The sequence below is a fragment of the Kazachstania africana genome, chromosome 3 (genome assembly GCF_000304475.1).
Source record: "Kazachstania africana CBS 2517 chromosome 3, complete genome".
Classification (NCBI taxonomy): Eukaryota; Fungi; Ascomycota; class Saccharomycetes; order Saccharomycetales; family Saccharomycetaceae; genus Kazachstania; species Kazachstania africana.
This window is the reverse complement of record NC_018942.1, coordinates 1253322-1278969: the sequence shown is the minus strand read 5'-3', so window position 1 is coordinate 1278969 and position 25648 is coordinate 1253322. Positions and strand designations below refer to the sequence as shown.

At 35.7% G+C, this 25648-nt stretch overlaps 14 protein-coding genes across 14 annotated transcripts; 10 read left to right on the top strand and 4 right to left on the bottom strand.

Moving 5' to 3' along the window:
• Nucleotides 1-166: 166 nt before the first annotated feature.
• Nucleotides 167-2023, top strand: ORC3 (origin recognition complex subunit 3; the record flags this gene model as incomplete). The annotated part of the gene is made up of 1 exon (XM_003956720.1): nt 167-2023. One exon carries the CDS (start codon nt 167-169, stop codon nt 2021-2023), a length of 1857 nt encoding a protein of 618 aa, XP_003956769.1.
• A 98-nt stretch (nt 2024-2121) lies between these two features.
• OST1 (dolichyl-diphosphooligosaccharide--protein glycotransferase subunit OST1) lies at nt 2122-3534 on the bottom strand (the record flags this gene model as incomplete). Its single annotated transcript, XM_003956719.1, has 1 exon — nt 2122-3534. The coding sequence occupies one exon, from the start codon at nt 3532-3534 to the stop codon at nt 2122-2124; it is 1413 nt and encodes a 470-aa protein (XP_003956768.1).
• A 714-nt stretch (nt 3535-4248) lies between these two features.
• SFI1 (Sfi1p) lies at nt 4249-7029 on the top strand (the record flags this gene model as incomplete). Its single annotated transcript, XM_003956718.1, has 1 exon — nt 4249-7029. The coding sequence occupies one exon, from the start codon at nt 4249-4251 to the stop codon at nt 7027-7029; it is 2781 nt and encodes a 926-aa protein (XP_003956767.1).
• A 242-nt stretch (nt 7030-7271) lies between these two features.
• PRE3 (proteasome core particle subunit beta 1) lies at nt 7272-8003 on the top strand (the record flags this gene model as incomplete). The annotated part of the gene is made up of 2 exons (XM_003956717.1): nt 7272-7336; nt 7418-8003. The coding sequence occupies 2 exons, from the start codon at nt 7272-7274 to the stop codon at nt 8001-8003; spliced, it is 651 nt and encodes a 216-aa protein (XP_003956766.1).
• Nucleotides 8004-8285: 282 nt separating this feature from the next.
• TEN1 (Ten1p) lies at nt 8286-8696 on the top strand (the record flags this gene model as incomplete). The annotated part of the gene is made up of 1 exon (XM_003956716.1): nt 8286-8696. The coding sequence occupies one exon, from the start codon at nt 8286-8288 to the stop codon at nt 8694-8696; it is 411 nt and encodes a 136-aa protein (XP_003956765.1).
• Nucleotides 8697-8811: 115 nt separating this feature from the next.
• On the bottom strand, nt 8812-9405 carry RLP24 (ATPase-activating ribosome biosynthesis protein; the record flags this gene model as incomplete). The annotated part of the gene is made up of 1 exon (XM_003956715.1): nt 8812-9405. One exon carries the CDS (start codon nt 9403-9405, stop codon nt 8812-8814), a length of 594 nt encoding a protein of 197 aa, XP_003956764.1.
• A 185-nt stretch (nt 9406-9590) lies between these two features.
• On the top strand, nt 9591-10040 carry PAM18 (Pam18p; the record flags this gene model as incomplete). The annotated part of the gene is made up of 1 exon (XM_003956714.1): nt 9591-10040. The coding sequence occupies one exon, from the start codon at nt 9591-9593 to the stop codon at nt 10038-10040; it is 450 nt and encodes a 149-aa protein (XP_003956763.1).
• Nucleotides 10041-10072: 32 nt separating this feature from the next.
• Nucleotides 10073-11005, bottom strand: NSE1 (Smc5-Smc6 complex subunit NSE1; the record flags this gene model as incomplete). The annotated part of the gene is made up of 1 exon (XM_003956713.1): nt 10073-11005. The coding sequence occupies one exon, from the start codon at nt 11003-11005 to the stop codon at nt 10073-10075; it is 933 nt and encodes a 310-aa protein (XP_003956762.1).
• A 341-nt stretch (nt 11006-11346) lies between these two features.
• On the top strand, nt 11347-12885 carry THI73 (Thi73p; the record flags this gene model as incomplete). Its single annotated transcript, XM_003956712.1, has 1 exon — nt 11347-12885. One exon carries the CDS (start codon nt 11347-11349, stop codon nt 12883-12885), a length of 1539 nt encoding a protein of 512 aa, XP_003956761.1.
• A 616-nt stretch (nt 12886-13501) lies between these two features.
• Nucleotides 13502-15598, bottom strand: APL1 (Apl1p; the record flags this gene model as incomplete). Its single annotated transcript, XM_003956711.1, has 1 exon — nt 13502-15598. The coding sequence occupies one exon, from the start codon at nt 15596-15598 to the stop codon at nt 13502-13504; it is 2097 nt and encodes a 698-aa protein (XP_003956760.1).
• A 1222-nt stretch (nt 15599-16820) lies between these two features.
• Nucleotides 16821-18959, top strand: SAG1 (Sag1p; the record flags this gene model as incomplete). Its single annotated transcript, XM_003956710.1, has 1 exon — nt 16821-18959. One exon carries the CDS (start codon nt 16821-16823, stop codon nt 18957-18959), a length of 2139 nt encoding a protein of 712 aa, XP_003956759.1.
• A 487-nt stretch (nt 18960-19446) lies between these two features.
• Nucleotides 19447-20964, top strand: KAFR0C06275 (SNG1 family protein; the record flags this gene model as incomplete). Its single annotated transcript, XM_003956709.1, has 1 exon — nt 19447-20964. The coding sequence occupies one exon, from the start codon at nt 19447-19449 to the stop codon at nt 20962-20964; it is 1518 nt and encodes a 505-aa protein (XP_003956758.1).
• A 551-nt stretch (nt 20965-21515) lies between these two features.
• On the top strand, nt 21516-23129 carry KAFR0C06263 (SNG1 family protein; the record flags this gene model as incomplete). The annotated part of the gene is made up of 1 exon (XM_003956708.1): nt 21516-23129. One exon carries the CDS (start codon nt 21516-21518, stop codon nt 23127-23129), a length of 1614 nt encoding a protein of 537 aa, XP_003956757.1.
• A 445-nt stretch (nt 23130-23574) lies between these two features.
• KAFR0C06260 (SNG1 family protein) lies at nt 23575-25518 on the top strand (the record flags this gene model as incomplete). Its single annotated transcript, XM_003956707.1, has 1 exon — nt 23575-25518. One exon carries the CDS (start codon nt 23575-23577, stop codon nt 25516-25518), a length of 1944 nt encoding a protein of 647 aa, XP_003956756.1.
• Between the last annotated feature and the right edge of the window lie 130 nt (nt 25519-25648).

The window sequence follows — 25648 nt, the reverse complement described above, 5'->3', positions numbered from 1 at the left end:
CATCGAATTTCTACTACAAATAATCGTATTGATACATATTTTTTATATATTAAACTTTTGGTTATATTCAATATTTTTTTCGAGCTTATAGAAAAAAAATGGAAACGCTTTCTATAAGAGATCAACAGAACTGATAGAAGACTAGGACTATAGAAGTCAATTGCGTATGAACATTGCTGATTTTGCTGATGCTCAGAAGAGCCATAATGTGATATTTCCCAAATTTGATGGTTTAGATGACGATATAGATGAAGATACGCCGTTTGTAAAATTATTAGATGGTAAAGAGACTTCAGACGCCATGATGAAAAGATGGAATTTGTATCATCAATTGCACTCTCATTTCCATACGCAGGTTGACAATATTGTATCTAATATTGAGCATGATTTGAAGAGTGAGATCTCAAGCATTCTATTTAATGATGATGAGCCAAGACAACAATTTTTCAAATCTTTATTCTTGATGGGGTCTGATAGCAGTATTAAAATTGAATTCCCAGAACAAACAGCTGACACACTCAATACCCTGATTGATCTGAGCCCAAAAGAATCTCCGAATGTTAGGATGATGCTGAGGAGATCCATGTTTAAACTAGTCTCGATTGCAGAAAATGCATCTAACCAACTTTCAACCATTAAAAAGGAAGAAGAGGATCATGATGATGATTGTGCCGAGGATGTGGAAGAACAAGAAGATGGAAATGGTGATGTTTCCTACGATTTGACTCTGGTAGAAAATTTCAAGAAGCTTTTTGGTAAAAATTTGAATATGGTATTCATGTTCAAGGATGTTGATTCATTTAGTTTCAACATTTTAGATGATTTCTTGATCTTACTAAAAAATGCGTTAAAAAATGAGCATGTTAAAATCAGTTTAGTGTTCAATGTCAACACAAATTTGAGTAACTTTGAAAAAAACATGAAGCAATCAACAATAAGATTATTGAAGAGAAATTATCACATATTAGATGTATCCAGCAATAAAGGCTACAAATATGGTAATAGAATTTTTCAAAGTTTCTTAGACACGGTTGATGGTAAATTGAACTTGTCTTCAAGATTTGTTAAATTCATTATCGATAAGATGTCCAACAATACCAATCATAATTTACAATTATTAACAAAGATACTTGATTTTTCTTTAATGTCATATTTTTATCAAAATCCATTTTCGATTTTCATTGATCCTGTTAATATTGAATTTTTAAATGATTACTATTTTGAATTATTAGCTAAATGTCCAACATTTATGTTTTTCATTGACGGTTTGATCAAAGAAAATGTCACATCCTCTGAAATTTCAAGCCTTCTAAATAATACTAATGGCAAATTAGAAGAGTTTTTCGTGGAATTTCTTGTAAGGGATAATCCTGTAATTGGGCATGCAAAATTTGTTTCACAATTTTTGGAAGATACTTTGAATATAAAAAATTACAACTTAATTGAATTGTACTACAATTTGTTGACGGGTAATTTGAATGAATATCTAAGCATGTGGCCTTCGTGTAACGAATATTTGAAGGATCTCTCTTTTGAACCAATAGACACAATTTTCCAAGAACTCTTCACCCTGGATAATAGCAACGGTTTATTAACAACTTCATTGTTACCTTACTATAAAACTAACATGGAGGAGACTTTATTAAATTGGGAAAAAATTTTACCACATGTTGGAACAGATTTAATGAATGAGAGAGTTTGTGGACCAATTGTTAGTGAAGTATTCAAGTTATATCGAGAAGCAAATTCGATGATTAATATCTACGATTTTTATATTGCATTCAGAGAAATTCTGCCGAGAAATGATGTAATTCAATTTTTGAAGGATGCTAAACAATTTGGTGAAGAAGAGACAGAAATTCTAGACTTCGTTTCCAACAATGATGATGACGCAATATTCGATAAAATTTCTCTGATTTTGTTTATGCAGGCAATATACGATTTCGAGCATATGGGATTTATCAAGACTACTAGTACCAAAAGTTATGATATTCTTGAAAAATGTATATGGAAAGGTATATAGCATAAAGTAAATTGTAATTATTTAATCTTGGGAAAATACTTTACAGGCAAAAGAAATAAAGAGAATACATACAGATATTTCGAGGTTTTTGTCTTCTTCTAGTAAATACCAATATTAACATTCTTCAAAACGAAGAAACTTAACAAGCCAATAAACCAATAGCAGGCAATAGATAATGGTTTTTTATACATGGCTGTTTTTGGGTATTTATATTTGATTAACACTTCACCTTTACCTAATTCGTCAAATAAGTTTTTGAAGTTAAAAGTGATCTTTTGATGGCCATCTTGTAAATCGAAGAAAGAATATTCTGGCTCAACTGTAGCCTCATCAAATGGAAGCGCAGTGCCGACATCAACATATTCTACACCTTCAGGTAAGTAAATGGTAACGTGAGCGAAATCGTAAGTAGCAGATGATGGACCATTCAAAGAAGTAATACAGAGAATGTAGGTATCATCATCAGTGGGGTCCTTGCGTAAAACTTGAGAGAGTGGATTCGTCCATCCAATGGTAAAGTTATATCCCCATCCGCCGAAAATTGGGAATCTTGGCTTTAGGGTAAGAGTGTCACCTCTAACCTCGTGAGTAGAGACCAGCCCTATCTTATCAGTAACAAAATGATCAGTAGAATTTTCAGGTAAAGCAATATTAAAGATTGTTGAATAATGACCTGATGGGCTCTTTTGTTGGTGTCTTATGAAATCTAATCTGGAAAATCCGTCCTTTAATTTGGCGCCAACATTTTTGATTTCATAATATTCTTGATATTGTACTGTATTTGCCCAATGAGAAATCCATACGTCTCTGTTAAGATGAGTAATTTTGTTTACAGGAGCATCACTACCATATACGATAGTAGCTTCATTGATAGTAAATGATTCTACATCGTGGTGTGGGCCGAATTTGAAACCTTCTAAGGTAAGAACACCTTGTGCAGATTTATCCTTTGGTGGGTTTAATTCGTAAAAATCATCAGAACCAGTAATTCTCAAGCTAAAGATGTCAGTATCGTATGGGGATAAAGGATATCTATTTTCCTTAATAGATAGATGTTGAATGTCATCAATAGAGATATGTTCTGGGTATGGTGTGGGAGCCAATGTGTGATAGAATTTCGCCATGATAGAAACTTGAGAATGTGGTTGAATTGGTGTAGGAAAGGCAAGAAGTGCATACTTAATCACTGTTCCGTCCTTAAGTTGGGTGAAAGTAGCCACGGTTTGGCATGCTAAGAATTTTTCGGTTCCCTTAATGGCAGCAGTTATCATGGATGTACTGAGGGCAACGTCCTCAGAAAGGGCGATATAATATTGATTCTGTGGTTCATCGGAAATATTTTCAATGGTTAAATCGTAACTTTCACCCGTGAATGGGTTTGATACATCAATTTCTCTAAAGTATCTTATATTTCTCCAGTTTTCAGGTGGGATAAACTGATTAGCAGTTACTATTCTGTTCAAACAAAACATGAAAATGGTGGATATCCACCATATACGAGACACAAACATGGTATAGCGTCGAGAATAAGACCGCAATTGACTAGTGTACTACTTTTCTCTCGCAAGAAAGTGCAATTAATCACCTTCAACTTTATACATTTCTCTCTTCAACCATTGACGTGTTCGAAAAAAATGCGTGGAAACGTATGTCAGGGTAAACGCGTCGCGACAGCGAAATGAGAGCGATGAAAGATATTGCGACGGTCTCTGGACAAATGGCGTTATAGACGTTGCGGTGCTAGCTGTGATGGATTGTTCAGAGTTTGCACTTCAATTTGATATGCGTTTCGTTACTTAGACATTATTGTAAGGTTCAAATGTCAGGCGAATGGGAAAATTGCGATATTTAGGCCTTTGAGCAGCAGCAACAGATATGTACCATAATAACACTGCTGCAACTTTTAAATGGTTTTTTAAAACAATGTGCATCTGTTTCTGAGTATTTTTGGGAAGATGGTATTCCCGAACCGCGTGCTTACTATTCATCCACAAATTCCCATTTTATAGCTTTGATGACTCAGTGGTGAATGGATCTTCTTCATCTGTTTCCCTTAGTTCGACTTCTGTTCTTATCATATTTTTCGCGTTGCCATAAACTTTTGGCTTGGAAAAAAAACATTTTTGAGTGAGGAACAGTATCTGATGGAATTGGCATTACAGAGGTTGTCAAGACATTTATTGGAAGCCACACGTTCGTTAGAAAGGCGTTTCTGAGGATGTACAATGGATGGTGATTCTACGACACAGCAACTTCTTCGTGGACATTTAAAGGGCGAAGACTCATTGACTCAAGAATTATTAAGAAAGGATCGGAATTCGTCAACAACAGAATATCTCCTGAATCAGCCATTAAACGAGCTATTGAACATACATACGCCATTGCAAGACAAAGATGAGTCCGATTTAGTGCGACTACTGACTCCTATCTCATTTGAGAATGATAACACTTCCTTTCATAGCAAAAATATAACTGATGAATATATTCCAATTTTACGAAGTCCCATATCAATAAATTCAAACAAGTTTGGTTTTGAACAAAGACAAATTTACAATGTACTCAATGATTTGTTTCACAACATTCGGATGTTGCTGTATCATAACGGTTATTCTCAGTTCTTTCTCAAGATTTTCAAGACTTATGTCACAAATCTCTTTCTGGATAATAAAAACCCATTGAATGATCCCATAGTCGTTATTTTACAAAACGAAATTAATCCCAATTTCAAGATGACGGAAAATTTGAATATAGTTATTATGAAATTTCTTATCAATTCAAGTAATGACAAATCAATAAAACTATCGTTTTTCCAATCAAATAGAGATGATAAGTTGTTAGATACAGTCTTAAAAAAATGGCTCTTGAAAACAAAAATAAAAACTATTCAATTGAAAAAACTACAAATCTTCAATAGACTGCATTTAACCAAATACTTGAAAGTTTGGTTTGACGTTTATAATAACAAAGTTGTAGATTTAAATATGGATTCCAATGAGTTCAACGAATTTAGATTGATTTCAAAAAATTTCGATAGAATAGCTCTCAACTACAATTCTATAATTTCAATGGAACTTCTAGCTGACAACACTTTTCTTTCAAAATTTTTCTCAAGACTTTCAAATAAATCAAGATTGTTGAAGGATTCCTTAAAATCGTTCCATCATAAAAATAATAATTCACTAATTAAAATGGCATTAGCCAAAAAGTGGAAATTACAGTACATTTTATCTAAGAAGAACTTGGATTCCCCATTTTTGAAAAAAAGGTATTTCGAAAAACTAAGAAGCCATTATCAACAAACATTGCTGAATAATGAACGATCTCAGATAGCTAATCGCATATTTGTATTACAGTCAACTTTACATAAGTGGGAGAAGAAAACTAAGGCCATTAATTCAAACTTAATTGAATTAAGAAAACTGCAAAAACATTTTACTCTAAAGCGGTATCTGATAATTTGGAAAAGATCATCAAATGATAGTATTTTGGAAAAAAATGCTTGTGCAAGATTAGATAATATTCTTTTAAAATTTATCTTCTCTCAGATATGGTACAAGAGATTCAATGAAAGATTTCACTTTTTATACTCAGTGAGTGAGATTAAAAATGACAAGACTAAACAGTGGTTTTTAAATATATGGAAGAAAAAACTTTTCTTGAACTTGAATTCAATTGAATTCCGTAATACAACATTAGTTAAGTCACACTTCAAGAAGATTGTTTTATATTTTCATTTAAGAAAGTTTCAAAATTATCAAGGGCACAAAACTTTTTCCAAAGTTCTCCACCAAAATTGGCACAATGAATTCAAGGTTCTACAATTTAAAAAGCAAATATTATCAAAAAGATATTTGGCAAAATGGCAAACGAAATATGACAATATTAGACGATTGCAGCAAATTGCCGCGCAGTATCGTGATCAAAATTCAGAGTTTAAAGTGTTTTTCAATCAACTCAAAATTAAATATCACGACATAGAAAATTTAAAGTTGAAATCTTTAATCTTTGAACAATTGAAGGCTATTAAGACGATAAGACGTGGAATTTCACATATTCTGGCTGTAAATGACTTATACAAACAAAATCAGCCGCTCCAATTGGCTAAAAGAGAATATTCGTTCAAATATCTTCATCTTTGGATGGAAAAAGTGCAGAATCATAACATTCAAAAGTTAAATACGCACTTGTTGTTATATGAAAAGAAAAAGGTGAAAAGATTAAAATCCAAGTACTGGCACTCTTTTAGAAGTAAATTTAATTTTTGTCACGATATACTAAATGATGCTTCAAGAGATTTTGAAAAGATTAAATTAAATAAGGTAATATTCAATACGATGATAACGAAATATACGCAGTATAAGGTGGATTTACGAGAAGGTGCTGATTTAAACAGATTAACAACTTCACAAAAAATGTTTTCAATGTGGATTGAAAAACTCAATAGAAAATCGGAATTAGAATTGGAATTAAGAAACTTTCAAGACTCAGTGAACTTCCATATTGTTTCGAATAATTTGAAAATTTGGACGATGAAATTATTAAAGCTACAAACAAATAATGAAAAGGCACACTCAATTAGGAAAAGGTGGCAAAGAGCTACATTGAGAGGTATTTTAAATCTTTGGAAACTGAAGTCAGAGACGAAACAAACCTCCTTACAGACTCCTCATAGGCCAATCACGCCCAACAGTAGCGATGATGTTACAACGATACCTGGATCAACTGCCGTAAGAAGAACAAGAATGGAGGCAATGATGTCGCATTATAGTAAGGCTAGGAGAAGAGCAATACCAAGTCCACTCAAATCGTCAAATGCACTAGATACGACGGTAAAACGTAAATTGAATTCAGTAGAGGGTAATTTCAAACCTCTAAGGCTAGATTTTGGAAATCTAGAAGCACTTAAGCCCTCAAATGATAGGCCTGCAAGATCCAGAAGGGAAGTAACTTTGACCGGTTCGCCCACTAGTCGGAGAAGCTTCGCAACCACGCCGAATGTTATATAATGTAATCATACACAATTTACCACCAACATACCTCCAATGCAGCTATCATGTACGAATAACCGTTTGAACTGAGCATATTGGCCAAAAGTATTAGGTTGGTTAAAATTAGTTCTTAGATGTATGTCCGGGTAGCTCTTGCTTTAAATGCGGTGGCGTTCAATATAAAAAAAAATAGATAGAGATATTAACAGGGACGACATTATAGTATTTGAAGAGGTGTCTCAATTAATTGAGTAGGTGTAATGAACGGTATTCAAGTTGATGTCAACAGGTTAAAGAAGGGGGAAGTCAGTCTAGGTACTTCTATGTATGTTTTACATTTTGATTTTGCTTTTCAATAGTTAATTAAAGGATTATCTTATACTAACAAAATTGTTTAATTATACAGTATGGCTGTCACTTTCAAAGATGGTGTGATATTAGGTGCAGATTCACGTACGACAACAGGTGCATACATCGCCAATCGTGTTACTGACAAGCTTACGAGAGTGCACGACAAAATTTGGTGTTGTAGGTCAGGTTCAGCTGCTGACACACAAGCCGTTGCAGACATTGTACAGTACCATTTAGAATTATACGAATCACAGTATGGTGCACCATCAATCAAAACAGCAGCATCCGTCTTCAAGTCTATATGTTATGAAAATAAGGATAATCTATCAGCAGGTATTATTGTTGCTGGTTTTGACGATAAGAACGAAAAGGGTGAAGTTTATAGTATTCCATTAGGCGGTTCGATACATAAACAAAAATATGCCATTGCCGGTTCTGGTTCCACTTTCATCTATGGCTACTGTGATAAAAAATTTAAGGAAGATATGACGAAAGATGAGACTGTGAATTTTATCAAACACTCCTTGTCCCAAGCAATAAAATGGGACGGTTCCTCTGGTGGTGTCATTAGAATGGTTATATTGACGAAGGAGGGTGTCGAGAGACTAATTTTCTATCCAGATGAATATGAGAAGTTATAGGTTTCTTACGTGTCATTCTGTGCAGTATTCTTTGAAATATATAGAATAGCTTCAAGTACATAGTAATATATATTGCAATCTTCAAGGTCAAACAATCAAATAATATTTCATAACGATTGCTTGCACCAGTTGACGCAGAGTACTGTTTAAGTCCAGGTAAGCTCTATGGTTTTTTCTTCAGTGAGCTTATTCTAGTAAGAACATTTTCTTCAAATTTGAAAGCCTCGAACAAATCATTAATTCTAGATAAAGAAAGTTAATAAACATATAGGAGTAGGCAGAATGAGTCGACTAGTAATTGATATATCAGAATTAGATGTAATACGAGGGAATACAGCACCTATACGATGTAGAGTCATTGCGCAGTACATCGATATAGAGCTTATTAACAATTCAGATTATTTTGCGAAGATGATCATTAAAAATATAGCTGACTTCGAGAAAGATAATGATGTAAGACATGCCATATTCATGGGTGAAGATGTATATTCGGTGGCATTTCTTAAAGATGAGAAGTTACAAAAAGGTGATGCTTTAGATCTATACATAGCTTTATGGAACAATGATATTACTGATGCTTCGTTTTGGGAACTTCTAGACGTTCATAAGACAACTGTAAATGAGATACATGCCCTTAGAGACTTTATTAGGACACCAGAAGGCATTAATTTTTTACAATTATCAGCAGTTTAATAGTTTCTCTCCACGGACCTTTCAAAATTACGAAATTAATACTGATTTGTCTTCACAACATACTACTTTACATAAAGATATTTACCTTGGTTTATAAAAGATTCTTTTCTAATTTTTAAAATGCAATTTTCTTTGAAGTTCTTCTCTTGTTTTTCAATAAGATCTTTTGCTTTTGTAATTCTTCTTCTTCTTCCTCTTCTTCACTGTCAATTTCCATTTCTTCTTCTTCTTCTTCTTCTTCGCTTATTTCTACTTCTTCTTCTTGCTCCTTAGCTAACTTATTGGCGATTTCAACTTCTCTCATCTTCAATAATTCTGGGTTAGATTCCACCAACTTCTTATCTCTTAAGAAGTCTCTTTCCTTGTTGCCTCTCATTCTGTTCTTGTAGAATGCTCTTTCACGTTTCAATCTAATTTGTTCAATTCTAGCCATAGCCTTCAACGTGGTAGAGACTAACTCTCTATTGTATCTAACTGGGACGTTTCTTCTTTGGGCAAAAGTCAACGTAGAGTCCACAGCCAGTTCCTTACCAGCAGCTTTTCTGAAAGCCTTGGTCCATTTCAACTTTCTTGGGTTACGACGTTGTTTGAATGCTTTGTGACATTTAGAACGGCAAAATCTGAATTCTTTCGCATCATTACGAACAAACATTATCCCATGACCTGGATATACTGGTGAAGAGCAGAAATGACATTGATAGATTCTCATAGTGTCGTCTTCTTAACTTTTACCTTTCTTCAATAAGTATCGATGAGCTTCATTAAATTTTTCTACATTTGAAAAATTTTTCTCTATAGCGATATCAAGAAAAAGCAAAGAAAAAAAATACATGTATAGTTCAATAAGATCAAATAGTAATAGAGGACAGGCTATAAAGGTGCTTAGAAGCCAGGATGAACAGTTCTAGCAATGGGAGTGATGGGATGGACACCAGTGGGCCCGTTCAAAGAGAGCTTCCTGGTGTGAGGAGGTCTCGTATGGACGAATATTTTGACAAATCCGGTGATTTTATGAGTAGACATCCCATTCTTACGGGTGTAGGTACGTTCTTTGCGTTATATGCAGCTGCTGGTTTATATAGATCCGTGAGGATCAAACTGAATGGTGGGAAAGTTGCCTCGAGCTTCTTGAAAGGCGGGTTTGAACCGAAGATGAACGTTAAAGAGGCACTACAGATATTAAATCTTAAAGAAAATAATAAACTGACTACAAAGAGACTAAAGGAAGTTCATAGAAAGATCATGTTGGCTAACCATCCTGATAAAGGTGGCTCGCCCTATTTGGCTACAAAGATAAATGAAGCCAAAGATTTAATAGAGAAAAAAGGTCTTGTTAAAAAATAGATCAAAAAGATCCCCCATGTAAATATAATATCTTAAATAATGTATATACCATTTACAAGTAACGATTCGTCGCATTTACCACAGTTCTTACTCACGTGTGTTACATGATGTTGGAAACAGTCCACATGCCAGACGGTTCTCTCAGAATCCTCCTCTTGCAAACAATGGGCACTTCCACACATAACACCATAGGTGACCAAAGTGTCGCAGTGTGCACAGAGAGAGAGTGAATACTCGTTGACTAAAAACTCTTGCAATTCGGCGATCAACCTTACATCCATACCAAACTCACCTTGATTAGTTCTATATAGCCACTTGTATTCACACAATTTAACCAACAATTGTTCAATTTCCAACGCACTCAAATCCTCATACTGCGACAGTTCTTTAGAGCCGACTGCAAACGTCGAATGCCGCGTCCATGCTTCAGCTACTGGTTCACCTGTCAAATTTTGTATTATTCTGTGTACTTCCTTCACTACGATGGACGAATTCGATACTGGTTCATTGGAAACGACGGAGCCTTTAGCACAAAACGTCTCTATACACCACTTGATAAACTCGATCTCCCTTGGTTGGAACCTTGTTGACAGTTTGGTCTCGTCACTCGGCGTCACGTTGACATAGACATAGAACCTACTGCTCTTAGGAAGTACAATTTGCTGTAATTCAGAACCTCTATTGGGAATCCCAAAATTTTGTTCATTTTTCATAGTCACAGCAGTTTTACCAAGCCCATGACGCACTTGCACAACTTTATAGCTTAACGGATTCAATTTAACATTGATTGAGTTAATGTTTTCGTGTAATTCGTGCAGCCATTGATCAATCTGCCATGCGTCATCAAAACATCCTAAATCCATATAAAGCCTCATTAACGCTACTACTAGGGCATTTTCGTGGCATATGCCTCTAGCCGACAGAATGTACTGTAACAGATAACGGGAACTGTTACCATAATCCATTCCTCAGTCCCAATTAATGCAACTTGCCTTCCTTGCAACTGATGTAATTAGTCTCTCACTTCTCTTCTATTGACAGTTAATTAATTTTTCATGAAAAAAAAATCTCATCGCATATTAACATTAGTTAAGCAATCTTTTATTTGCATACAAATAACAAGCTATGAAAATCATCTTTCCTCGACAACTTGATGAATATTTGCATTTTGCAAGATGAGATGAGTTGTTCGAAGTTCAAGTGAACTACTCTAGGAATCATATATAAGCAGTTTGAAGAATATTCTCTGGAGGATTTATTTTACCAGGGTCCAACTCAATAGTCATCGAAGCGCAATTAACCAATAATGATAGATATCAAAGAGAAGGAAGATACAACGGTCTACGAGTACGACACTTCACTGGGCAGCCAGGATGTTGCCTTGCAGTTTCTAAAGGAGAATGATCTGAGTTCTCTCGATGCTGACAGTACCGCTACAAATAGTGATACGCTCTTCTATGGGTCATATAAGCTACCTCGTAGGACGATGCGCAAAATTGATTTCATTATTTTACCATTTTTATGTTTCACGTACTTATTCATGTTTCTCGACAAGGCTCTACTGAATTACTCGGCTTCTATGGGTATTAAGACGAACTTGAAGGGCAATGAGTTTTCTAATTTAAGCACAATATTCAGTGCATCATATATCTTCATGGAACCTGTAGTAACTTATCTAATTCAGGTATTCCCGATTTCTAAAGTGTTGAGTTTATTCGTCATATGCTGGGGTACTACTTTGGCGTGCCACTCTGCCTGTAAGACCTACGCTTCATTGATGATTGTTAGAACTTTACTAGGTTTATTCGAATCTGCAAGTGCCGTCTGTTGCATTGCTATAAGTGGTATGTACTATACTAAATCGGAGCAAAGCTCGAGAATCGGGTTTTGGGCAACACAAGCTGGTATGGGGTACATTGTCGGTGGTCTAATTTCCTTTGGATTTCTTCACTACAATGGTGAAAAATTTACTTCATGGCAGATTATGTTCTTAGTTGTCGGTGTAGTAACAGTTGCATTTGGAGTGCTAACGTATTTTTTTCTACCTGATAACGTTACAAATGCATGGTTCTTGAGTAAAGAGGAAAAGTTACAAGTCATTGAACATATTAGAAGTAACCAGACTGGTTTAGAAACTAAAAAATTTAAAAAATACCAAGTGAAAGAATTATTTTTGAAAGACAAATTAACTTGGCCAATGTTATTTATTACCGCAGCTTCTCAAATCAGTACTGGTGCCATTGGTACTTTTTCAACGACAATTACAGCTACTTTCGGATTCGATAATTATGAAAGTGCTCTTCTACAATTACCGATAGGTGCGATTGTCGCAATTATTATTATAGTCACAACTCAAATGATTTCTCGCTGGGGCCACTTCACTCTAATAACAACCTCAATGTATATTCCTACAATAATTGGTTGTATTGTAATGATATCGATGTCTTTGGATCATAAAATCGCCAATCTGTTCTCATTGTACTTACTATACAGTGGTTCCTGTGTAATCACTAACATTTACATCTGGAATTCATGCAATACTTCCGGTTATACCAAAAGAATTTTCAGAAATGCCGCTACAATGATTGTTTATAATGTCTCATGTATTCTTGGTCCGCAAATGTTCAGGGCCAATTCTTATCCAAGATATATGCCAGCTAAAATAGCACTATTGGTAACACAATGTGTCTGTGTTCCTTTACAACTCTATGTTGGATATTTGTCGAAGAAAGAAAATGAAAAAAGGGACGCTGAAAGAGACGATTTAGATAAAGAACAAGAAACGAAGTATCAATTCTCAGATGTTACTGACATCGAAAATAGGAACTTCAGGTATATTTTATGAAAGATACATAATTTACTAAAGAATCTACCCTCAAATTTGACACTAATTTGTCGTTTTGTAAATAATAGTCAGGATAGTTTATAAAGTTGAGTTAATGAATAAAAGTTCTTTCTATTTATAAGATTAATTAAAATGAGTATTTAGTCTAATTAACATCACAATCGTTTCTAATTGGGGCCTTATTTCATATTGTCTTGACTTAGGCATTGCCAAATAATATCCTCAGAAAGATGAATATTTCCTTAGCTTTAGCACAAATTTCAATTTTATTCCATGTATTGAGCACTCGCAGTACTAGAGAGCTTATTTCGCGAACTAAGTTCAGTATAAAACAAAGTCTTATTTTTGAAAATTGCATTCGATTTCGCTAAAATAGAGATATGACTAAGTATCATGGTAATGGAAAGGTTTTTAGGACAAATAGTCCCTTACCGTCAGGGCTATGGAAAAGTCTGCGAAAGTGCGACTGATACGAGATTGTCAAAGAAAGAGGTAGCATGCAAATTTGAATTTTGAAAAACTTTTAATCTTCATTCATTGATTCACAACTTGATGATATAAAAATTGGACAAAGTCATTTTTATATGTAATTTTTATATATGATTCGACTGTGACTTCAAAATTTTTTCTTAAGTGACAATTTCCTCATTAACATCGAAGGCTTTCTTGATAGTTTTGAAGGACTTGAGATACTCGATTTTCTCGTTCCCTTCAAATGGTTTACCTTCTCCGCAGGTTTATCATAGTCATTTATGGTCGGCATAGTTTGTTGTGGAGTCGACCCTCCCGATTTGTTATGTTGTCTTGATGCTCTTCCAGAGTGGCCACTAGGCTTCGTGCCTTTGATAACTTTCAAATCTTGCTTGGTCTTGTTCAATATTGGACTTTGTTCAAGACATTTTATTCTGTTTGCTCTAAAGATTTGAGAATTTGGCTTCAAATAGAGAGAAGTAATCGTACCTATATTTAATTCGAGCTCTTCTAATATTAGTGGGTCCAATTTTGTATTCAGCTCAATCAAAGGCAATTCTCCGTCGATTATTTCGCTCAGAGTTTCAATAGTAATATTATTTGATGGATCACTCGTAGCAGATAACAGTCGCCAATATAAGAATGCTCGACTTCTCAAATCTGGGTTATTCACATCTTCAGTGAATGCTTTCAAAACTTTCATGCATATTTTTTCAGCCAAGGGTGTTGGATTTCTTATAAAAAATTTCACAGAAGAATTTAACAAAGTATACTGTACCTCTAATGTTTCATCAGTGATATTATAACAGAATGTATCAAATAACTCAAGATAATTCGGTAGGTGGTCTGAAAACTGAGATATTATCCAAATCATGGCATTCTTAGATTCTGCTTCTTGAATATTATCAATATAGTTCACTAGCTCGTTTACAGTTGAGCGGAAATCGTCAGGATACTTTCTTAAAATATTTCTCGACACTGAAATGATTTCTTCAATTACGTAATCAACACCGAATTGCAACAAGTGAATTAAGATGTCCATACACATTTTAGCGGATTCGGTACCTAATTTAACAGCTAAATTCCCTATAGCTCTTATTGCTTTACGTGACATTTGAATATCGATATCAGTGGAGTACTGTTCTAGCTCATCTAAAATCTGTATCAGGTTTCCCTTATTAGCTAAAAGATATAAACACTCTAATTTTGTATCTTTGATATAGATTGGATCACGATATTCAATAAAAAAATAAGACACATCTAGGTTTAGTAGAGACTGATCTCTACTCAATAAGAGCAGTATAACATTTCTTAAAATTAAAAATTCTATTTCTGGTGATTTGTCCAGCAGTGCAACAATACAATTTGACAGTTTAGTCGTTATATTTTCATCTACAGTTTCAATATAATTGAAAAGATAGACAATAAATCGCAAAGCATTTAGCGCCACCGAAGTGTTAACGTTTTGTAATTGTTCTAATGCAATATCTATCATTTCATAGGCTTCACCATGCCTCTGAGGCACTACTGAAACTGGCAGAACTTCCAATAAGGAGGAGATATCCCATTCACTCAATCTGGGTATCGTATCCAATAAGTCGAATGCAGTATTTACAGAAATATTGAAAGGCTTCAAATTGAGATTCTTTTCATGGATAGCATATAAAGTCGATAAGGCAGCAATTTGTATCGCAGGTTCATCTAGTTTCTGCTCAAAGATATCACGTAAAGGAAGCATTAAACTCATCACTTTCTCATGGCTCCAATCATCCAATTGAACTAATGCAGTAATAGCATTTCTTTGAAGCTCCATAGAAGTAGAACGTCTGTTTACCAAAGTCATAATAAAATTAAAGGCAGCCTCTGTAAACTTGCTAAATGGTACTGTAACTAAAGTGGTCAACGCTAAAATCTGTACTTCATCATTGCCTGTCCTCAGATCCTCTAAAATACAAGGTAATGCATCTATAGTACTTCTGGGTTTCACTGTACCAACAGCTCTAACATATTCATGACATATTCTCTTGACTTCTATGTCATCCTCAATACGCCAATATTTCAGAATTTCTGAGAACAGCATTATCATTTCTGCATAATTACCCAACGTCAAGTTTGCGATAACTTTCTTCAAAGCACCTTTTCTCTTAACTATGTTTTGCTTAGCCTTTCTCATATCGAGAATCTGCAACTCTGATCTGAGCTCATTGGCTTTATATCTCGCGAATATTTTTTGGTCAGACATAATGCAAATGAAGAGTAGTACTTACTCTTCGAATATTGGCTCCTTGGAATGACCTGCCAGATCCAAACTATCTTTATTTCTCTTTTTAAAATGATCGCATTAGTATATTTAATCAAATGCAAAATATTGAAAATATATATTGTTACCCGAAGTTTTGGATTTCTACAAATTGACAAAAGATGAGGAACTTTACAGCTTTAATAATACTAACCTCAAATACACTATCAAGCATCGTGGGATTTCTTTAAAGCTGCACATTTGGTAAAAGATTTTGTGGCAAGCCTTCACGTATACATGGGTATTTTCAGTTAATGGCAAATTATTTTCTTAGTTTCCAATGTAAGAACATTAGCGAAATTTAGCTCATATGAAGTAAGAGTCCCAGATTGAAACAAATGAGAAGGCTTATCACTATATGGTTTCAGTTTCATACTGGTATGATTGATGCAAATGTATCATTTGACTATTATGCAGGGATCTGGTCAAATGTTCAAGAAACTTTTTTTTCTTTTTTATCTGTTAAAAGTAATTTTATGTGCAATTTTTGCAATTATATTGCTTTTTTGGAGCAGTTCAGAAATAGTGTAGCTATGTACTCTGAGTTATTATTTTGTAACAGCATGTTTCATTATCCCGGCGAGCCTTGTGTTTAATCGGTGAAACAGTCCACAGATCTATTTTCCTTCTCTCATACAATCATCAATGAATCATCAACACCGATGCATTTTCCTTTTATTTTACACTTTCTCTACAGTTACTTCACTGGAGCTTTTGAAGTAGTTGATTGTGGTTTTTATTGAAGATCGTTACGGTCATCGCTCATAGCAACCCCAATTAGGAAGGTGAGAGTTTATCAAAGAAAAAAAGTTAGGAACATCCACATGCTTTTCTAAAGGGATTTTTAAATGATCAGGACCTATTCATTGAGGCTTGTTTTCCCTTTTAGATCTCAATGACAGCTTTTTGACTATTTTTATTCAGAGATGTACGGGCACTATGCATTGTTTCTCTTTTATTATTAACCCGACTAAGGAACAATCGAAAACCTCAATTCTATCAACTTCTTTCATTATATACTTGCCAAGGTCAAGAGAACGTTAAACGTGAAATTTTAACATCAAAGAGCCATCTCGTTGTAATATATAAAGATACAAATGTGTTCCAAATATTCATATGTGACGTTCTTTATGTTACTCTCACGACAAACGTCAAACCACTAAAAATGATTGGAAAAAAGATATTGCAACTATTTTATATTTCGTTCACATTTCTATTGATTGTTAAAGCGACCGAAATATCTGACATTACCTTTGCCAACCTTTCCGTTATTGCATTATCTGAAGCCTATCCACATTTAGGTTGGGAAGCCAGTTTTGACTTTTCCATTGAAGATGCATCCACAATCAAGCAAGGTGACACATTTACTTTAAATTTGGAGCATGTCTATCGTTTATTGTTGAATGGTGATAATTCTAGTAACATGACAATTTCCCTAGATGATGGTACTGATATTTTTAACTGTTATGTCGCACAACAAGCAGCTTATCTATACCCAAACACTATCTTTGTTTGTGAAGCCATAGGTAATTTTTCTGCATATTCACTTATTACAGGCAATATTACTTTCGGATTAACCTTCAGTTCAGGTGATTCTGCCTACGAATATGAGCTGGAAGGTGCAAATTATTATGAGAATGGTACAACTACCGTAAGTTTTGGGGATCAGATGTCTACCGATATTATTTTTGATTCTTCTTCCTTCGATATGGACTTTTATTTTATAAGCCGTACTACATCCTATGACAGTATTGAGGTTTATTACTTGGGTATGAATTGTCCAAGTGGTCATCTAGTAGGAGGCACTGAAACTATAGATTTCGATAGCACCGACGAAGGTTTAGATATTGACTGTTCTTCAGTACAAGTTTACGTGTCTAACGAATTTAACGATTGGTGGTTACCAAAAAGTTATAACGAGACTGACGCAGATACTCTCTGTTTTGATGATACCTTAATGATTTCTGTAGGGGAATCCAAACCTGAAGATATGTTATTTGTTAATGTTCTTCAAACAATCACCAGTGGTGCTACTACAGTATTGCATGATATCAATATGCAATACACTTGTATGGATACAACTTATAACACCACTTACGTCACCTCTATCTCTACGTATAATATGCTAAGTATTAAGCAAGGCTACCAGGCTGCAGCTGCAGCTGCTAGGAATATTGCTATAGAAACTTCTAGTATTCCTATCACATCTACTACCACCACTGGGTGGACTGGATCATACACTACTACCTACTCTACCGAATCCACCTTCGTAACTGGCAGTAACAGTGAAACTACCCCAGAAATTGTCTACCACGTTGAAACTCCAAGCACTGAATTAGTTTCTACTACCACCACTGGCTGGACTGGATCATACACTACTACCTACTCTACCGAATCTACTTTCGTAACTGGCAGTAACAGTGAAACTACTCCAGAAATTGTCTACCACGTTGAAACTCCAAGCACTGAATTAGTTTCTACTACCACCACTGGCTGGACTGGATCATACACTACTACCTACTCTACCGAATCTACTTTCGTAACTGGCAGTAACAGTGAGACTACTCCAGAAATTGTCTATCACGTTGAAACTCCAAGCACTGAATTAGTTTCTACTACCACCACTGGCTGGACTGGATCATACACTACTACCTACTCTACCGAATCTACTTTCGTAACTGGCAGTAACAGTGAAACTACCCCAGAAATTGTTTATCACGTTGAAACTCCAAGTACTTCTATGGTTTCCTCTACTTCAAGCAGTTCAATTAATACAACCACTCTATCTACTGTATTATCATTGCCAAGCTCTTCTTCTATTACAATCACCAGCTCAAATAGGACATCAAGTGTTTTAACTAGTACTCCAGGCACGAGCATCATCTCCACTATTTCAAACTCACTAAGTACCGTATCTTCTTCAAAGAGCTCGAGTATTGTAACCCCTCCATCATCTATCAAATCTGACAAAACAACATCAAGTACCATAGTGCCACCTGTTATTGTAACATCTAATGATGTAACCACAAGCACCGAGACAGTAACCACTGAATCAATAACATCTTCAACTACAACTCTCTCGAGCGGAGCAAGCAGCTCAGTACCTCCAGTCTCTACGGGAGATATTGTTTCTACAACTACTAAATCTACCAAGAACTCAACTACCTCTACATCATCCCTCTTTTCACGTTCACAAATAACAAGTGAGTCCACTTACGTTGTTCAATCGTCAACGTCCTCAACTAGCGTCCCGCAAGTCACCCAATATGTGGGCACCGGTAACACAAAAAAACAAACGGGATAATTTCCGTACTTTTAGCTATTCTATTCTTATTCTAGTCATTCCGCTTTTAATTTAACGACCTTTTGTGGTTCTTATATAATATAGACACTTTGTATTCAACTTTTATTTACAGATTCCAATTTGCTCTCTTTCGTTTCTGAAACGTTTCTAACTCCCGCTTCGGTACCAGTTCGTTGAAACTGTTCCTTGAATCACGGTTGTTTTGCGGAATGCAGTGTCTCTCTCTCTGGTTTCCGTTTCTCGACGACGGCTTTTACCAAAACGGGAGAGATTCCCATGGGATGAAAATCAAGACTCTTTGTTGCAGCCGAGACATAGGCGACAGCAACTTCGTGAATTTCCGGTCTCTCAATTAATTGATTGCACGTTGCAGAGGAAGTCTTGTGGACTCCATATGGGGTCTATCCTGTCAGTTTGAAGTATATATAGATATGAAGTTTCATTTTGCAATCAATTGTTCGTTGTTCTATGACTGATGATATAGACAATGTCAGTCGACGATAGAGAAGATGCGGAAGTTGGCAAGCTGTTAGCAGATGACAAGCTGAATTCAAGATCAAACAGTAACAATGAAAGTGGCAGTATAGCTGACAGCGCTAAAGATTATGAGCCATCCATAGATTCGTTAATCACATCGAAAGGAAACCCTGTCACTGAAGAGCCTAAGGCAGCTGCACCCTCACTAGCAAAGGAAAGGACGAGATTCTTCTCTCCAAAACTGAAGGATCATAGGAAGAAAGTTTTTATTCAGTTTGCAATGACAAACTTGGTCCTTTTCATTTTCATTTTGATCATATTTGATTTGTTTTGGGGTTCAACATATCAAACAACAAGCCACTATAACAAAGTAAGAATTCTGGCACTTATCCAAGACGATCAACTTGATTCTGATTCAACGGTTACACAAATGACACCAATGTTAGAGGAGCTGATAGCTGAATTGCCCGGTCAGTGGCATCTTTACAATACAACAAGCTTTGCAGAAAAATATGGCGTTAATACGACGGAAGAAATAAATGAAAAAGTCATCAAATTGATTTATGACGAGAAGTTCTTTCTTTCTTTCAATGTCCTTCCAAACGTGACTCAATCATTATATCAATCTTTAACCGTTCCAAATGCAACATATTGGTCATCGACCGATTTTTTCAAATCTTATTATGAAAGTGGTAGAGATCCTACTGGTATTAAACCATTCATGTTGCCCCTTATAACTACGTTGGAATCATATTTTAAGTCATATTATATTTCCACTTATTTACCATCTTTTCTTTCGAATATTACATCGAGCAATACCTACAATACCACAAATATAGCTAACGCCGGTAGCTTTAATTTTGAGTACGTAGATAACAGACCTTTCTACGATCGTATTTTCTACAGTTGTACTCAAATAGGTGTCATTTATACATTGGTTCTTACAGTGTTTCAATTTCTAATTATGGGACCCGTCCACGGTCAAATGGCAGGATTACTGAAACCCAAATATATGTGTCTTTACAGAATTACAGTGACTTGGTGTACGTGTTTTATTTTGTCTCTGTTTGTATGCACAATTTCAGCAATTTACCACGTCAATTTCACATTAGCTTTCGGCAGGGGTGGATTTATGATTTATTGGATGTCTACATGGTTGTTCATGATGGCAGTTGCAGGTGCTAATGAGAACGTAATAAGTATTTTATTCGCTTGGAAGCCACAGTACACGGGTCTTTGGATCTTAGGTTTCGTCATTTTAAATATTGCACCTACTTTCTTCACCATGGCCCTCGATAGCAATTTCTACAGGTACGGTTACATGATGCCCCTACATAACATCGTCGATATCTATAGAACATTATTCTTAGATTTAAGCAGATACAAGATGGGGAGAAACTACGGTATCTTAGTGGCATGGATAGCTTTAAATACCGCTTGTATGCCCGTAGCAATGAAATGCATTCAATTGATTGTTGCCCATAAAACAAAAGCTGCCTTGAAGGAAAAGAGAAAGCAAGATAAATAGGACACTGTAAAAGCAGCTCTATATAGACACATTCATTTGCAAAAGTTTCTACTTTGTACAATAATATACGCACTTCTGATTTACACTCTGGATACGAACGGAGATCTCATTGATCTGGGACGGAACGCTTCGCTTCGCTTCAAACCAAAAATTCACGACTCCAAAGGCAGGCTCAATCCCTCCCGGCGGAATCACGCAGCGGCAAAAAAAACATAGGAAACTTGCGGGAAAAATAGGATACTCCCTCGATTTGCCTGAACACAACCGCGTTAAACGTTCTGCCGTACGCGCTTAATAACAACCCCGCGGATTACGTCCCAATTCAGTTATCCCGTGTGTAGTACCAATTGTAGCGCATTTTTCAGGTGGTGGTAACTGAGTTCTGATGCTCTTGGCAAATGCGGAAACTTCTACATCTGAATTAATCCTCATTCTTCATTCTTTTATGATCTGGAATCAAATAAATAGGTTAGAGTAAAGTTCTTGAAAAGCGCTTGAAGGGATTTTTAAATCTTCGTCTGGTTACATATAATTACGTAAATTAAGTAACTATGTCTTCTTTCGCAAGTTCAAGTGAGCTTGAAACATCAAGTATAGGTTCGTCTTCTGTGTCGGAGCCAGAGCAGGCCTACAATGGTGGTGAACACTCTGAGAATCTTGCCTATCCACAGGTAGAGTCAGAAATACTAGGTCGCATCATGACAGCCTCGAATCTGGAATACGAACCAACAAGAGAGGTCGATGAGGAAGAGGTGATAGTTCGAGATGACAGGGTTAGTCACATAAGTGTTGCAACAGATCAGTCAAACTCGTTAGTAAGGACGAAAACAAGATTTTTCTCTCCCAAGCTACGTGAGGAAAGAAAGATGGTCCTAAGAAGGTTCCTTCTTGTGAATTTTTCCTTAATTTGTTTCATTTTAATTGCATTTTCATTATTTTGGGGGAATACATACAATGCCTCTCATTTTTATTACAAGGTCAATATCCTAGCTGTCCTTCAAGATGATATTGTTGACATAAATAGTTCTGTCATTCCCTTTATATCCGTATTGCCATCATTAGTGGAAGAGCAAGAGGCAACGTGGCATGTTTACAACACTTCCCAATTTGAAAAGAAATTCAACGTCCACGGCACTGAAGAAATAAATGCTGAAGTTCTTAAGCTGATATACGATGAGTTATATTTCATGTCACTCAATGTACAACCCAATGTAACTCAAATTTTGTACAATTCCTTAGCCCAAGAGAATTCGAGTCTTGTCTTCAATTCTACAGAGTTATTTGAAGTCAGTTATGAAAGTAGTCGTGATCTCATTAGTTTAAAGCCCTGGATGTATCCTATTATGACAGCTTTCGAAACATCTGTAGCATCATATTATACCCAAGAATATCTGCCACAATTCCTTCGGAACATTTCGAGCGAAGTACCCATAGAAACGATTAATCCGCTCAAATTATCATATGCGACATCATTATCATTCAATGCAAATGATTATAGACCTTTTACTGATCGTCTACTTATGTGCACAACTATTATTGGTGCTATTTATACCTTGATTTTAACAGTTTTCCAATATTTAATTTATGGTCCTATTCACGCTCAAATGGCACAAGTCTTAAAACCCAAATACATAACTGTGTACAGGTGTTGTATAACATGGGGTACATGTTTTCTTCTGTCACTATTTATCTCTACAGTTAGCGCCATTTATCAAGTTGATTTCACACCCACTTTTGGTAAAGGGGGATTCGTGATATTCTGGATGTCCACTTGGCTCTTCATGCTATCTGTAGCAGGTGCCAATGAAAATGTGATTAGCATGATTTTCCTATATGATCCTCCTTTCTTAGGATTCTGGGTCTTGGGTTTCGTCATATTGAATTTGGGTCCAAGCTTCTTTTCAATGGCATTAGACAGTAATTTTTACAGGTATGGGTACGCAATGCCTCTGCACAACATTATCGATATATATAGAGTCATATTTTTTGACGTTTCGAAAAGCAAAATGGGAAGAAATTATGGTGTTTTAGTGGCGTGGGTAGCTCTCAACACCGCACTTGCTGAAGTTGTTTTAAGATGGGTCTCTAGAACGGTCGCAAAACGAGAAAAGGCAGCAGCAGAAGCAACCCAAAATGCCTCTTCAGATAATGACATTAAAGAATAATGTGTATGCGTAGGTATATATATATATATATCTCATAGTTTATAGTTCGGAACATTCAATTTTCCGTTTTAATTTAATTTCCTTCCTAGTTGGGAAAGTACGGAGATCATATTTCCCTTATCGGATCTTCAGCCCTTTTTCGGTAGTTTTTGAACCGGAATTTTCCGTTGATGTTTTGAGCCCCTCCATTATCGATGCAGAATTAAATAATAAATTGACCTCGATTGTGCATCTTTTCCTTAGCACTTTTTACTTGTAGTAATGAATATTAACAAGGGAGTATGATTCTGAAAAGACAACTGGATATATTATACATTACCATTGCAATTAGCCTCTCTTTTTAATTTATTTAGATTTCAAGGGCGAAGACATTTGTGTTATTTTGAAGTCATATAGTAGAATAATAGCTAGATTTAACTTTATTGTTGCTTTTCGTTGCCGAAAAATGGTAGAACCTACTGTAGATCCTGGTAGTTCAGAATCTTCTTTATCAGATTTACACTCTAGTAGGTCGTCAAGTACATCAGTTCATTCTTTTGAGCCAGAAAGTTTAGCGGATCTTAGGACTTACAACAGTCGGGTTGAAGACAGGTCCAATGTCTACCCACAGGTTGAGACGGAGATGCTAGGCCGTATCATGACGAGCAGTAACGTTGCATATCAGGAAAACAGTGATAACAACTTACGTAGAAAGAGTATTATAGCACCAACTACTTCGGCAGGCTCCTCCGCAAGTACTGCACAAAGTGATAAGAATTATTTGCAATCTATTTTAAGTAGCACCTTCGGAAATGGTGCTATTCAGGAAGAACAGGGACTTTCAAGACGTCCGAGCGATGCAAGAAGTGAGTTAAGTATTGTCAGAACTATAACTAATAAGCTAATCCCACTGGAAGCAAAGCAAACAAATTTTTTTTCCAAGAGAATTAAAGATGAAAGGAAATGGGTTATTTTACAATTTCTGGGGACCAATTTGATTCTTATATGTGTTATTCTAGTGATTTTCAATTTATTCTGGGGTGTTGTTTACAACACAAATTATTACTTCCATAAGGTAAATCATTTAGTGGTTATTCAGGATGATTCATTGTCAAACGATAGTCCAGTGGCATCAATGACCGCTATTTTACCTTCATTGATACAAGCACTTCCCGGAAATTGGCATGTTTACAACACGACTGAATTTCAAGAAAAATTTCATGTCACTACAACTCAAGAAATTAATGCAAAAGTTACTGGCTTGATATATCATGAGGATTTTTTTGTATCATTGAATGTGTTTCCAAACGTTACTCGATCCCTCTACAACTCACTTACAAGCTCAAGCTCCAACATTTTCCAACCTTCAGCATTTTTCGAGGTTACATATGAGACAGGTCGAGACCCAACAAATCTTAAAAATTGGATTCTTCCCGTTATGGAAGAGCTTGAAATGGTTTATCAGCAGTATTATACTTCTACCTATTTCCCGCAATTTATTGATAATATTACTACAGCACCATTAACTGCGACACAGTTAAATATGACGAGAATTACCTCGGCAGGTGAATTTGCCTTCACTTATGTTGATTATAGGCAGTTTTACTCAAGGACACTATTATGTACAACACAGTTTGGCCCTATATACACTCTTTTATTGACCGTGTTTCAGTTTATGATATTCGGTCCTGTTCATGCTGAAATGGCCAAAGTGTTGAAACCAAGACATACCATTATTTATAGGTATGCAATCACTTCATTGACATGTTTCATACTTTCCTTGTTTGTCTGCACGGTGTCAGCAATCTATCAAGTTGATTTTACTCTAGCATTTGGTAAAGCTGGGTTTGTAATCTACTGGATGTCAAATTGGTTGTTTATGATGGCTGCTGCAGGGACAAATGAGAATGTTCTGAGTATAATATTCCTTTTAAAGCCCCAATTTGCAGGTATCTGGATTTTTTCCTTCATAGTAATCAACTTGGCGCCGACGATTTTCTCACTGGCATTGAGCAACAATTTTTATAGGTATGGGTATATGATGCCCTTGCACAATGCTGTAGATATTTTTAGAGTTATTTTTTTGAACACCTCAAGAGTGAAAATGGGAAGGAATTATGGTGTGTTGGCTGCTTGGGTTGTTATCAATATGGCTTTGTGTCCATTCGTTATACGGTTTGTGGCTAAAACAGCTCAAAAGAGAGCATTGGCTGCTATGGAAAGCACTGATTCATCTCCTACTAAGGATTCTGTAGAGTCTGTCGACACTGGAAGCAACATCAGTACGACGACTGACGCATCACCTAACAGAAGCGCAAGTATATACTCGGCAACTTCTTTATCAACATCCACGAGTTGTTCCGATCGCTCTACAAGTGATGTGCGATCGCAATCTTATCAATCCCCATGACTGTAAATTAAGAGATATTTAATAAGTAATAGCATATATTACGTATGTAAGCTTTGAGACGTTAACTTACCGAAATGTTTTCATGTATTGGTACTATCAATCTCATGCGGCTATATATCAATGTCCGGAA